The following is a 13,540-nucleotide window of genomic DNA, read 5'->3' on the forward strand; positions in this document are numbered from 1 at the left end:
ACGCTAAGTTATTAGAATTGACTCGCATCCATCACACGGCCCGCCCAAAGTTGGCATGCGCCATATCGCAATCGAGTAGCGTCTCGGCCAGGTAGCCCCTACACGTCTGTCAATGTCGTATCGAATACTACTCTAACCGAGACCGAAGCCTTGGCTTTTCCGGCCCGGTATTTCCGTTGCCGGCCCAATGTTGATTGCCTAGTAAGCGGCTGTACTGATAAGAGATTTCCCGTGCCTACTGTCATCGGCCATAAGACCACCTGGAATACAGACCCCGTGATGGATCTTGATAGTCACTCAATGCACACACAATCGTCCCTCTAATCCTAGGGCGTAATTGAGCAACGTATTAGCATTCCGTGTTGTTCCCTCCGCCCAGGCGGCAGATGAGAGGAACAAAGTATTTCCCATTTGTAGAAAGACCGTTTTTAGTGGTCGGCCTTTGCAAGTCTGTTGGCGTACCAGAGCCAATATCTAGACACACGATCACTGCACCTCGAGACATCATGGTCGCTATGTAGCGCTCATTAGGTCATTTTCTGTGACATTACTCAACGCAAGTGCCCTCTGATGAACTTCTTAACCATCTCACCCGCATATGCCGTGGAAGTTGATCTCATAATACACCTTCCAGGTGTTAACGTCTTTTCGTCTAAGTCAACCAGGCTCAGCATAGGACACGTGACGGAATGCGTGACTACCGGTATCGTGTAAATAGACAGATACACGTCATAGCCTATGGGGAGGGTTCGACCTTAAAGATATCACTTTGCTCACACCTAGCTTTCACTTTGCTGTTCGCGTTGTTTAGTCCTTTCTGCCCGGTTTGCCTGATTTACGTTGGCCTCCATTTGCGATACCTCACGACCCCGTCGGGATCGATCCCGACTCCTCGACAGTCTTACCCCTTCTGGCAGAACCGGAACGGCTACCAGAAAGACTGTGACACCAGGTTATTAAAAATTAGATTATTCTCTTTGAAGTCTGTCTATATTATACGAACTACACGCTTTGTGTCAATGCGTGTCAACTTGAGGACAGTCATATGGACCGTATCCTGCCTCTCTCAAACGGCAGCTTAGCACTGTTACCTCCCTAGACGGAAGCTCCGTCTTCGAGCACTTTTTCTTTCTCGCTCTTTTTGCTCTGAACACTTCCCGCAGTCCACTGTCGCATCTTCTTTCCCCAGAAATAGAGCACCGGCAATCCGAGAGACAGCACGATGATGGCTTCTGCGTAGAGTGCGAAGGTTGCCAATGGGCCGTTCTCGGCGATCCAAACAGTCGCTTTCGAGGCGACAAAAAATGCAACGACGATACGTAGCGACGATACATTTACAAGAACTGGTCTGTCATGCCATCAGTTTCAAATCTCAATATGAATGGGATGCAGTTTTTACATACCCTGCCCATTGGGGGTAACTCTCAACAATGAAGACATTGAGAATGGTCATTGTCGTCAAGAATGCAAACACGATCAAGAAGGAACCAACTAAGAGAACAGCCCAGTGCATGTTTTTCTCGCCAGCTGTTCCGAATAGAAAACAGCCGCCTATGCCACAAACGACAGGCAATATCAGGTTAGCAAGGTGGTGCTCCGGCTCTCGACTTCCGCCATGCCACTTCGTCACCGCGTTGGAAATCTTGTCGGCCACAGGTCCGCCAAAGACGTACACGAGGGCTGAGGCGGCGAAGAATGGTAGCACTGTCAGGCCGGTCCACTGGAATTGCCAGCCCTGGGCGAGGAGCGCAAAAGGCGTGATTTGTTGAGAAGCCTGATTAATGATAATCATGGAGCTGTTGGCAAGGACACCCCAGATGATGGCCGGGAAGTAGGTTGAACGGAGGGCATAGAACATAGACTTGGCGGCGCTCTTCAACTCGAAGCCGTTTTGGAACATGCCGATGTTGGTCCAAATGGTACGCGGGGTGTAATTGACATAGTCAAGCTCGGGGCGGTTTTGGCCTGGCGGGAGAGGATAAGCCATCTGGCCACCTGGCTGGGGGTTAGCATGCGTCACTTTTCAGAATTGTGAAGAAGACTTACTAAGTTCCTCTTGCGAACGAGTCCACCGGGTTTCTGGCAGGAAACCAATGAGAATGGCCCAGGCTACAATACCCAGGCCGGAGGTGATGTAGTACAGCCACCTCCACGTATAATTGGCAGAGACCCACGGTGCCGCAACACCAAGACCGATGATGATTATTCCCTGACTGGAGATAACAGCTGACATGGCCTTGTTTCTCTGATGGATGAAGACCATATCTTGAACAATCAAAGGGATAAGAGCCTCCACGGCCCCCGCGCCCAAACCCATGAACGCTCTGGCGAGCAAGTGCTGGTTCAGGCTCGTGCTGAATGCTGCAAACAACCCACCAGCCCAAGCACTTGTCGCTGCAAAGAGTAGCACGGGTCTTCGACCGATCCATATGGAGATGGGTACGAGGAAATAGCTCGCGATGCCGTTTGCCAGCAGCGGTATCGTGGCTAGGAGAGCGACCTCTTCAAGCGGAGCGGGCTTTACACCAGGGGGCACGACCGACATGGGGTTGATATTAAGCCCACTGCCACCACTCTGAGACTTGAAGTCGATGTTGTTGATTATGTGCGGGTCGACCCCCGAGTACTCTAGGATGAAGATGGGGAGGAGTCCGCCGATGACGACCTCCGCTGAGAGGGCGAGGGCACCGACTGGTGGATATGTCAGTCGCTTTTAGTCAGTTTCGAGGCTTGATATATGCCTTACAGAAACAGAGTGCACCGATCGCCACCCATTTGCGCCACGTGGGGAGGTTCAGGGGGTCTAGAGGTCAAGATGTCAGCCTTCTTTGTTGCCCATTGAGTCGGTATGAGTGTTAACAAGTCTCACCCTTGGGGTCGGGCGTGGGCATCTTCAAAGATGTTAGTGACACCCCAAAGTTGACACGGCACGAAATACTCACAGGAATCAATCTCAGCTGCCCATTCACATATAGATTTGTCGTACCAACGACCAACGTCTCGCCCATGTTTGTCTTTCCCCTCCTCTCGTCGAACTCCGACACAACCACGGTGGACAAACGCTTCGGGCCAGCCGGCTCATCCTGGAGCGGCCAACGGCTGTTGGTCGCCATGTTATCGTTTTCCGTGATGGAGTAGAGTGTTAGTGCAATCCCACCCGTCCAAAATCAAAAGAGATCATCTTGTCGCGGGGCGCCAGCCCTGCCTTATACAAATGTACCCCAGCGACGATCTGGAACAAGCTAGTTTAGTCATAGGTAAGTTCCAAACATTCTTAAGTTCCAGATAGTAGAGCATTGGATTGAGCTCACTCCAAAGGGGAAAGGGGCTAGGCGAAGGGCGTAACAACGGTGCGTTGGACCACCCGGTCGCATATTGACTTCAAATCGGAGACGCACCCTGGCAGGGCATGTATCGCCCTGTCGGGCGTACCGTTAATCGCACGGCACCCGCGACGACGATCAACAAGGCTGGTTGCACCACAGACGGAGTCAAGAGCATATCTGCCGACAAAGCGACTGTCACTCCACATCCCGCCGGTAGACGGACAAGCTACTCCGTGCCACTTAGTATAAATGTGCCATGTTTCTAGCTAACAAACGTTCGTCGCCGCGAAACCAGGTACTGGGGAGTTTTTCCAGTGGAGCCTGAAGCGCATGCCCTTTCGGCAATTGTCAAGAGATGTTTGGGTCCAAGGTGGATTACGGGTGGCGGGCCGGGGAAATAAGGCGAGACTAATTCGTCTCTAACACGAAGCTTAGACCAGGTGCTGGGGGATTGTATCGAACATCATGCTGATAATGATGCGCCCTATGAACTTGAGGAAGTGAAGGTAATACTCAGGGGGATGGCTTGGCCTGGGGATGGAATGCGGCAAGCAACGGTTTGATCGACATCCGCTGGCGCGAGAAATCCTTGTGTCGTCATTCTGCGCCTCGAGACCCCGACTTCTGCGCCTTATGATCTTGTCTCTTGCATACCACATTGGGGGGCAGCAGGATTCCACGATCCAGAGCATCTAGTTGCGCATCAAATAGCAGAAACTCAGCGACCCCAAGAAACCCTCTTTAGGAAATAACTGATCGACTTCGTCAAATTTAGTAGATCTCAAACCCTATACATTGCATCACCATCGCGCGCTACGCGGCTACATGGCTCCCTTGGAATTCCATTGGATCGCAGACTCTAAGCCAGTTCTATGTCAACAGGTTAAGAGGAAGGGAGGTGGCAGTAACACCGAGTTCGTAGTTGTATTCGATAAGGGACCATACGTTGTTATGGTGCTTGAGACAACGCATAAACGTGGCACCACTACCCTGTTACAGACCCCCGGTCCGAGTGCCTCACTGCCAACACAACTCAAGACGTCGAAGATCTTCGACACATCGGTTCTTCATTTTTTGAGCCAATGCATGGACGGCGATGCAAAATATGCTGAACAACGTGGGTTTATGGTAAGACATTACAGATCCGGAAAGCATTTGTACATTCCAGGCGATGTCGCCACAGCGACATTCCAACCCACCAACGAGGTTACATTTTCACAATTCGAAAACAGCGGCAACCGGTGGATGTTAAACCTGGTTAAACTATCTCTATTGCCTGATCCCGATCATCTGATCTCCTAATCATCCACCGTGACTTAATGCCGACAACCTCACATGTTTCGGTGTACCAATGTAGAAGGCATTTCCACGTCTATCTGCTCCTCCGCCAAGCCCATAGAACGGCCGAAGTATCCACCTGTGTGTCATTTTTGAGGCTATCGCCGGTTTGCGCCTCATGTGTCAAGTCTGATGTTTCCTTCAGATGATACCTAGCCGTCGGCTCATTCGTTCTATGTAGTCTTCGTCCACTTCCCGGCGCGGCGACCCGGCGCGGCGACCCGTCGCGTTGTTGTGTGCTGGCTGTTTCTGCTTACGAATACAATTGCAAAGGCAGCTTGGTTGTCAAGCTCCTTGCACGGACGACCTTATCCAGTTTCATGATCATCTCATAAAATAAGTGTTCTGATTGGATACAAGGTGAAGTTTTTCAACATGCAGATGTGATGTTGGTTGACCTCTTATTAAGCGGCTTTGCCTCACTTTCGATGACTGTCAAACAGCACGTAACCTAGCCTATTCGTCTCTGCGTGACAAACAACGACAATATACGTTATGCAGCCCCGTTGTAGCTACACTTCAGGAGTTCATGGACGAAGCCACATTGCCATACAATGTTCACAGAGAGGATTCCAGAGTACATCCCAATGCCGCTTCTGGAAGCCGATCCCATTGTCGAATCTAGAATACATTCGTCATACGAGTTTTGCCAACCTTACCAGCCGTCTCAGTCCCCTTGTATTAATAAGACTCTTGTGTGTATCACTCTGGCCCGTTGCCGAAAGCCCAAAAACGCCATGCTCTGCCATGTCATCCCATGCACATAGTATTATCCCCTGATTCTGTCGGCAATGTCAGGCCGATTCCCTTGTATGTTTCGAGACCTTTTCAACTGTCGCTGGTACCCAAGACCCTTGCCAGCAGAACATAGAAGAAAATGACACCACCAGCGACAAGCAATTTGTTCTGGTTGAGCCAGCCTCGGCCAGCGTCACGTTGTTGAACGACAGCATCCACCACCGCTTGGGCCTGATGCCCACTACCAGCACCAATGCCGAGCTGGGGTCCGCATGAGGCCCCTGCTGCCGCACCGATCTTGTTCCCTGTTGCCATATCGACCTTGCTCTCCTTCATCCATTCCCAGTTCGCCTTGTCAACTTCAGGCCATTCGGCGCGGAACTTGGCACCGCCATCGCCAGCCTTGACGTTTCCCTTTGTCGCAGGGTTTGCCTTCGAGTGTGAACCGCCGCCGGTAGAGTTCCACCATTTTGTCCGTGCTGCCAGCATTTTCCGTTCCGCCTCCGTGCTTGAGACGGAACCCGTCGTCATCTCCTCGCTCGTCATGAAAGAAAGTAGTCCGATAAGGATGGTCGAAACCTCCCAGGCGGGGTTGAAGGATTTTGGGTGGAAATCGGAGATGGAGAGGCATAGGCGCGTGGATGGTTGAAAGCGCCCGGACGGAGTATGCATTCGGATGGCCGGGGGCGCGAAAGGGTAGTTTGGGGGGAACACGAGGGTGCCCCAGTATTGACCGCCATGATACGGTGTGTTCTCGGGGCCGGTGATGATGTAATGCCACCTACAATATGATCAGTATGCGTAGACAGGAAAGCGACAAGGTTCATACTCGAGGATATTGGAGTCGGAGGGGTGCGCTTCGATATATGGTGGAGGGTTCTCGGCGATGGTCTTGTACTCGCGCGTCAACTGCTGGACTGTTAGCGCTGGTGGTGCCGGAGGAAAGGGGGAGGAACGACATGCCCTTTTCTGTGCCGCCTTGCTGGCTGCCATGGCTGGAGAGGCTGTTTGACGAGAGACTGCGGTTGAGGGTTGGAGGCGAGACGTGTCGGAGTGACGGCAGAGGTCGTGATCGAGAGTTGGCTCAAAGAAGACGTGGCAGTAAATGAAGTCTAGAGAGCGAAGACAACGACACAAATATGCACAGATACCAGTTCGAGTGACGGAGGACCGCGGCTCGACCTATAAGAGTTGTCTGTCCGGTGGCGGGCGGGTTGAGGTTGGGCGTTGAAATGGATGAGTACGAGCGACAGTGCATTCGGTGGAGGACAAGTTGGGGAATGCGGCGAGGCTGTGACAAGAGCGCCGGCTAGTGCGAGCGGAAGTGCATCAAGGACGGGAATGGAAACGGTACGTATCTTCGGGCATAAAACAGGAAACGCCCCGCTGAACTATGTCACTGTGCCCGGCCGCCTCTCCAGCCACACACTCTCTCCGCCAAATGCTTGGCCAGAGCTTCCAAATTGTGGCTGGACCTTGCTGACCTGACCCCACCAGCCAAGCACCAGCCTCAGTCAGGTTTCCGTTCCCATCCGTCCCTTGTGCCCGTGCTGCATGTCAAGTTCAACCGACGCCTGCCGGCTCGTTTGATCTTTGCTCTCGCTTCGCTACCAAGCAAGCTTCGTAATAGCTCATACTCAACACAACGGCTCGAGGGCACACATCGCTTGCTCCAATGGCTTCTCAGGCGGGTTCGAGCGGAAGTTCTGTAAGTGAATCGTAGTAATTGCTCCCGCAGTTGCGACCAATCGCTGACTAGAATGTTCCAAACTTGCAGGCTTCCAACCCGATCGGCAAGCTCAACACTGGCTCAGATGCCTTGCGAAAGGAGGCAGAGTCCTCGGCCGAGTTCGAGAAGCTGCAGGAAGAGGCCAAGATTAGAAGAATACAGCAATTGGCAAGTCGCCCATACACGAATTACGATGCTTCTGCTAATACTGCTCGTAGCTGGCAGAACAGAACTCGCAGCCCATGACCATAAACCGTCTGCAGGTTCATGGAGCTACCAACACCAGAAGAGGCTTCCTCGACCCGATTTTCCTGCCGCTCTTGACTGAGGAGGTCAACAGCAGCTCCACCCTTGGCGAGGTAGCAGCTCGGCTCGGCGACGCCCGGGGAAAGCTTGAGAGACTGGGTATGGTTTACCAAGGATGGGTCGTGATGGCAGTAGCTAATGTGTGACAAGGCATCTTTCATCCCGACCCCAAGGTTCACCTGACAAACTCGAACAATACCGATCCCTCCTCCGCACCCACCGATGTCGACGTCGATGTCGTTGTCAAGGAACTGTCTCGGTACAAGTTCAACGCCGGAACCGACGTCGGAAACAGCGAGGGCTCCGCTTACACCTCTTTGCTCTGGCGCAACATCTTTGGCGGCGCCGAGCAACTTACCGTCAATGCTAGTGCTGGAACCAGAACCCGTTCTGCCTACAGCGCGACGCTGAGCGCGCCGGTGCAGAGCAACCCAGATACCAGGATTGCGCTGGAGGGATTGGCCTCTGCGACCGACAAGTCATGGGCAGCTCACGAGGAGGTCCTGAAGGGCGGGAATCTCCGCTTTTCATGGCTGTCAGGCGCGAAAGACATGCATTCAGTCGAGTACTCTGGCATCTGGCGCCAAGTGACTGGCTTGCGCGATAGTGCCAGTCCTACCATCCGAGCCGACGCTGGAGACTCGGTCAAGAGCTCCATCAAGCACACATACCAGCGAGACCAGAGAGACAACCCACAACTCCCGCAAAGCGGCTACGTGCTCAAGTCAGTTTTCGAGCTGGCCGGTGTTGGCCCACTTGGCGGTGACGTCGCCTTCTCCAAGAACGAGCTGGAAGTTGGTGGCGCCGTGCCCATCCCCCTCCCCGGCGTCCAGGGACCATCAGGCGTCTCGATTGGCGGAGGTTTCAGATTCGGCATGCTTTATCCTCTGCCTCTCGGGCTCTCTTCCGGAGGAAAGTCCCAGCCTAGCCGCATCAACGACAGATTCCAGCTGGGTGGACCCACTGACGTCCGCGGCTTCCAATACGGCGGCCTCGGCCCTCACGATGGACAGGATTCCGTCGGAGGAGACGTTTTCGCGGCCGGCAGTGTGAACATGCTCTTCCCTCTGCCGTACAAGGGTCCCGACTCATCGCTGCGCTTCCAAGTGTTCGCCAACAGTGGCAGACTGGTCGCACTGAAGAACAAGGGCAAGGCCCATGATTCTACGAGCGAGGGCCTTGATGCCGGAAGTGTTGCAAACAGCGCTTGGAGAGCGATAAATGATCTGACAACTGGTCTGCCGTCCACGGCTGCCGGTGTTGGATTGGTCTACGCCCACCCCGTCGCCCGGTTCGAGCTTAACTTCAGTCTCCCGTTGGTGTTGAGACGGGGCGAGCAGGGCACGAAGGGACTACAGGTCGGCGTTGGCATCAACTTCCTGTAAGACAATCAGCCTCGAAGTTTTTATAATGACCATGTGCCTGCATACCTCACAGCCTGAACAGGCTTTTGTACAATAAGGATACAATAGATACTCCCTATATTTGAGAGTCAGAATTGAAAGCAAACCTATAAGATGCGCTTAAACTTGCGTTAGATGAGTTCCATCAAAAGGTACTCTCTGCCCCGCCACTCATACTTCACGTTTTGCTGCCATGGCCGACCCGGGTTGGCCTCCGGTGCCTATGCCGTTCCAGCCCTCCCGCGGTTCTGAATGGCCCGCAATGATGCTATTTGCTCTTGCAATGGATTTTTTTTTTTTTAAAAATTCGTGTTCTCGCCTTCCTTTCAACATACGGGGAGACCCAAGACAACCCACATATTGAGACACCGGTCGGCCAAGGGGGCAGACTGGTCCTGGGTTGCTGCGATCACTTCTTGGCCCGCGCTTTCGGTTGATTGAATACATTCCTTCATGGTATCCAGAAACTTTAGTTTCCATAGCGTAAAACATGTCGCTAACATGCCTATTGTCGCTATCTATATCGCCGTCGTGACCTCTAGGTGTCCGGCTCTTGCAAATGCCTAGGTACTTCGGGCGGGATTTTGTTTCCCGCAATACGCAGGTCTCTGGCTCTTGAGACACAGTTCCGTCCACGAAGTTAAGGGGCATTGCGACAACCGGTTCAAAAAATGTTCTATTCGCTTGCTTCGCGAAAGTTTTCGTATTCATCGTCTTGTGGGTGTTCGCAGGGATAATTCCCGTTGCCTTAGTAAGTAGTTGCACCAGAAGCGACTGCATGCTGCTGAACGATGTAACATGAGACTCCCCCGCCCCAGCCATTCGCCCTGCCATGCGCTTTCAATGGCATGTTCTAGCTGTATATTCCGTTAATTAAAGCTACATTCCATGGGCGCGTGTTTAGTGCTTACATTGCCTGATCACAACTGCATTCTACGCGCATACAGCAGTCACGCAGCGGCAATGGCGCCGTAGAGCTCGTAAATATAATACACTTCCGCCGGTCGCTTTGCAAAATATTGGGGCCCTTTTGACATCTCCAACCAACTCTTACGGCATGATGCGGATGCTCTTTTCCCTACACCTTTGGCTCGCAGCGGCGTCTGCCCTCGCAACGAGGGCACCGTCCGTTGCAGAGGATCTCAAAGCTCTAGTATCAAGGTCATGCTCGGTATCTGTGGAGCTTCGGACCAGATGGAGTACCTATAATGCGCCAAACCCGGCCATTGTGGTGAACGTCACAAGGGAGAGGGACGTCGCCGCCGTAGTATGTTTATTTGGGACACTCTTTAACCCATGCATCAAGATTGCTTAACGTCGTGCCCAGGTCAAGTACTGCGTGGAGCGTGGCGTGCCATTTGCAGCGCAAAACGGTGGTAACGGATGGGCGAAAACATTCAACCTTGGCAACGATGGCGTTCTTATCAATCTCGCTGGCCTGAACGCAGTCACCTTCAGTGATAACAAGACACAAGCAACCATTGGCGGTGGGGCAATCATCAGCGAAACGATCCAAGCGGCCAATGCTGCTGGTGTTTTGGTACAGACAGGCAATTGCAATTGTGTAGGCGCCCTTGGTGCCATTCTCGGCGGTGGCTATGGTATGTCATGATTGTGACACTTTCCCAAAAATGAGTATCATGCTTAATCTCCGTTAGGAAATCTCATGGGAGAAGTTGGCCTTGGGATTGACAATATCCTCTCACTACGGGTGGTTGTCGCCAGTGGAGAGATCCTCACAGTCTCGCCAACCTCTCACCCAGACCTCTTTTGGGCGCTTCGCGGTGCCGGGCCCAACTTTGGTATCGTCACCTCGGCCACGGTCAGGACATGGCCCACGTCACCAGAGGACCGTACTGCCTGGCTTATGAACCTATTCTTCTCCCCCGACAAGCTCCCCCAGGTTGCACAAGTAATCCAAGACCTCCCGCTGAAGCCTGAGCAGGTCGTATACTTGGTCCTGGTAAACTCGGGGCCGCCCTCCAACGAGCCAACGGTACTCGTCACAGGTTTTCTTCGAAAGGGAACCGAAGAGTCTGGTCGTGCTGCGTATGCGCCCTTATACGCCCTTGGGCCTGTTTTAAACAGCAGCAGTGTTGCTTCATACGACAACTGGAACACGGGAAATGACAACTTCTGCGCCCGTGGAGACCGCAAGCCCGGTTTCAGCACTTCCCTCAAACACATGCAGCCGGAGACATGGACTGAGATCTGGAATCTGTACACCGAGTTCCAGGCAAAGGCACCGAACTCGGCGTTGCTGGTCGAGCGCTACAATTTGACAAAAGCCGCCTCCGTTCCCGTAGGATCGGCCGCCTTTCAGGAAGCTCTCCGCCGGGAATCATTTGCGCAGGCAATTGTGCTTCCTTGGTATGCCGACGCTGCGTTGGACACAGAGGCAGAGGTGTTTGGGCGAAAGGTCAGGGACATTTGGAGCTTCTCCAACAGGTCGACTGCGAACCCAACATATGTCAACTTTGCGTACGGTGACGAGGAGCCAGAAGCGATTTATGGGTCAAGTCTTCCGCGCTTGAGGCAACTCAAGGCGTTGTGGGATCCTTTAGGAGCCTTCAATCAGTGGTTCATGATTCAGGCTTAGGATACAGCGGACTGATCAGTTTTCCGATTAGAGCTGGTCGATAGCATGTATTGGAAGAACTTGGTATACCATAATAAACTTGGAATGATGAAATTAGCCCGAAAGAAACCCCTAGTGCAAACTCCCATTAACAACCTTCCTTGGAAGGACGTCCGCTCTTTTCGTCGTGAATCGTCAAATAGTGCTCTCCCACTGAAAATTACAAAACCATTCCATCCCCACAGCACAGATACTAATCAACTGCACAGTCATCTCCACGCCATTGATGCATCAAATGATGGTAGGTCTTCCACTCCTCGCTCCAATATGATTGGAGCAAGCGGTCGGTAGGCAATCTGAAGTGGTACAGAGAGACTGGTCTTCGCGCCATTGATAATGACACCTATGTGCAAGATGTAGCTCCGGGCAATAAAACAGTTGTAGAATGTGGGTAGAAACATCCTTTGTGCTGTTGGGAGACGGATCGGAATTCTTGTTCTCGATCGCCAAGTGGCTGTGCTCTGCCCCTCTGTAGCATTGTCTCGGTGCCATAAAATGGCCCCCGCATCGGTTGACGAAAGCTTAACTGTTGTGGAATATCTCTGCTCACGGATCCCCATATCCAGCCTCGGATCACCTAGATCGGGTAGCATCTTCATTGGTGTTCCGGTGAACCATGTCTGTGCCTCCAGTCTGAGCTGGCCTAGGGTTACTTCCGGCGGGAAGGAGTAGGCGGAGGAGGACTCGAAGAGGAAATCCAACATGGCTGAGGTCTCGGAGCCAGAATGTTGGTGCCCGCCGTTGCCGAGATGAACAGCTTGGGGCTGGGTCGTGGTGACGATAACCTTGTCTTTTTGAGTAGACAACAGGCTTCGACGGATTGACTTGCTTCTGGAAAGCGTGTATTTCGCGTCCTGACTGTTGATGCTCAGAGGTGGATCTTCAGGGAATGCCGGCAGAACCCTGATCGGTAGGCTGTTTTCGATTGTATGGCTTGGCTCAGCTGATGGTTTTCGCAACAGACGGGCCACTACCGTGTATTCAACTTGGGCCATGTCAGGCGCCATGTCGTCCTTCTCCCAATTGCCCATCGTTGGAGGGAGTCGCATGTGCTGGTCGTGGTTGTGCTCACACCCTGATCCAGCATCACAAGCGTCTTTGTGAAGTACACGAGGAATTGTAAAGTCGAAAGGAATACCGTAAGACTCGAGACTTTTGAAGACCTGCCCTGGTGGGTAGGACATCTTGGTCACGGGCATGTCCAACTTGAGGAAGATGTCGTTGGTTACCTTGGGAGCAGGCAGCATATCAACTCGGGTACGAGAAGTGCCAATGAGTGCAATTTGCATGCAGTGAAAGGATACGTCATTTTTAGAGATGACGTAAACTGTTCCCGTAATACGGGAGCTGCTTGTATAGATCTTGGACGCGTGGTGATCGTCGATCTTGATGTCGAGGGTCACCTTTGGCATGGCTGACCACATGGCGTAGGGTTGATAGATATGGAAGGTACTAAAGATGGTTGAAATGGTTGGCCAAAGAACATGGAAGGTTCAGATGAGGAATGCAGACACCGAGTGATGAGGATGAAGAAGAAAACCCTAGACTCAAGGGAAGGGGGGTGCCAGGCTACTTATAGACCAAGTCTACTCATTCGCCGGCAGAAAGGTGCTTTCGAATCAAGCAAGGCCCGGATGACTAGCACTGTCAAGGTTTTCCGTCCGGCACACTTTTTCATTTGATACCGGCTCCTCCTAACGTACACGGTCACGATGGCTGCGCAAATTGCGCCGGCCGCGACTTGCGACCGCCGGGCCCCCGCAACTCGGGACCGCTTAACGTACACGGTCGGGTCCCACTTCGGAATTGCTAGTTGCCCGCGTCTTCTTAACGTACACGGTCGGGCCCCACCACCGATTTGTTAGCTGCCCGCGTCTTCCTAACGTACACGGTTAGCCGAGATAGACTGCTCAGGATGGGCCCGGCACCAATCGGAAGTCAAACGTAAGAAAATTTCAAATGGTAAAAAATAATTCTCTACTTGCTATCTGATGATTGGCCCCGCGAATTGCATGTACTCACGCTGCAGTCTCTCCTCTAGAAACGGCTGACGAAATCTACC

At 52.7% G+C, this 13,540-nt stretch overlaps 5 protein-coding genes across 5 annotated transcripts; 2 read left to right on the forward strand and 3 right to left on the reverse strand.

Annotated features, from left to right (window-relative positions):
* Positions 1-1,095: 1,095 nt before the first annotated feature.
* On the reverse strand, positions 1,096-3,113 carry EsH8_X_000699 (uncharacterized protein; the record flags this gene model as incomplete). The annotated part of the gene is made up of 5 exons (XM_083274787.1): positions 1,096-1,348; positions 1,404-1,995; positions 2,047-2,691; positions 2,747-2,803; positions 2,987-3,113. The coding sequence occupies 5 exons, from the start codon at positions 3,111-3,113 to the stop codon at positions 1,096-1,098; spliced, it is 1,674 nt and encodes a 557-aa protein (XP_083120179.1).
* Positions 3,114-5,492: 2,379 nt separating this feature from the next.
* EsH8_X_000700 (ubiquitin-conjugating enzyme/RWD-like protein) lies at positions 5,493-6,395 on the reverse strand (the record flags this gene model as incomplete). Its single annotated transcript, XM_083274788.1, has 3 exons — positions 5,493-6,183; positions 6,232-6,311; positions 6,366-6,395. The coding sequence occupies 3 exons, from the start codon at positions 6,393-6,395 to the stop codon at positions 5,493-5,495; spliced, it is 801 nt and encodes a 266-aa protein (XP_083120180.1).
* Positions 6,396-7,077: 682 nt separating this feature from the next.
* On the forward strand, positions 7,078-8,822 carry EsH8_X_000701 (SAM complex subunit SAM50; the record flags this gene model as incomplete). The annotated part of the gene is made up of 4 exons (XM_083274789.1): positions 7,078-7,110; positions 7,180-7,299; positions 7,350-7,536; positions 7,588-8,822. The coding sequence occupies 4 exons, from the start codon at positions 7,078-7,080 to the stop codon at positions 8,820-8,822; spliced, it is 1,575 nt and encodes a 524-aa protein (XP_083120181.1).
* A 1,075-nt stretch (positions 8,823-9,897) lies between these two features.
* Positions 9,898-11,439, forward strand: EsH8_X_000702 (FAD-binding oxidoreductase; the record flags this gene model as incomplete). The annotated part of the gene is made up of 3 exons (XM_083274790.1): positions 9,898-10,107; positions 10,168-10,441; positions 10,499-11,439. 3 exons carry the CDS (start codon positions 9,898-9,900, stop codon positions 11,437-11,439), a joined length of 1,425 nt encoding a protein of 474 aa, XP_083120182.1.
* A 248-nt stretch (positions 11,440-11,687) lies between these two features.
* Positions 11,688-12,902, reverse strand: EsH8_X_000703 (uncharacterized protein; the record flags this gene model as incomplete). Its single annotated transcript, XM_083274791.1, has 2 exons — positions 11,688-11,821; positions 12,056-12,902. The coding sequence occupies 2 exons, from the start codon at positions 12,900-12,902 to the stop codon at positions 11,688-11,690; spliced, it is 981 nt and encodes a 326-aa protein (XP_083120183.1).
* Between the last annotated feature and the right edge of the window lie 638 nt (positions 12,903-13,540).

Source organism: Colletotrichum jinshuiense, chromosome 10 (assembly GCF_051148585.1).
Source record: "Colletotrichum jinshuiense chromosome 10, complete sequence".
NCBI classification, from domain to species: domain Eukaryota; kingdom Fungi; phylum Ascomycota; class Sordariomycetes; order Glomerellales; family Glomerellaceae; genus Colletotrichum; species Colletotrichum jinshuiense.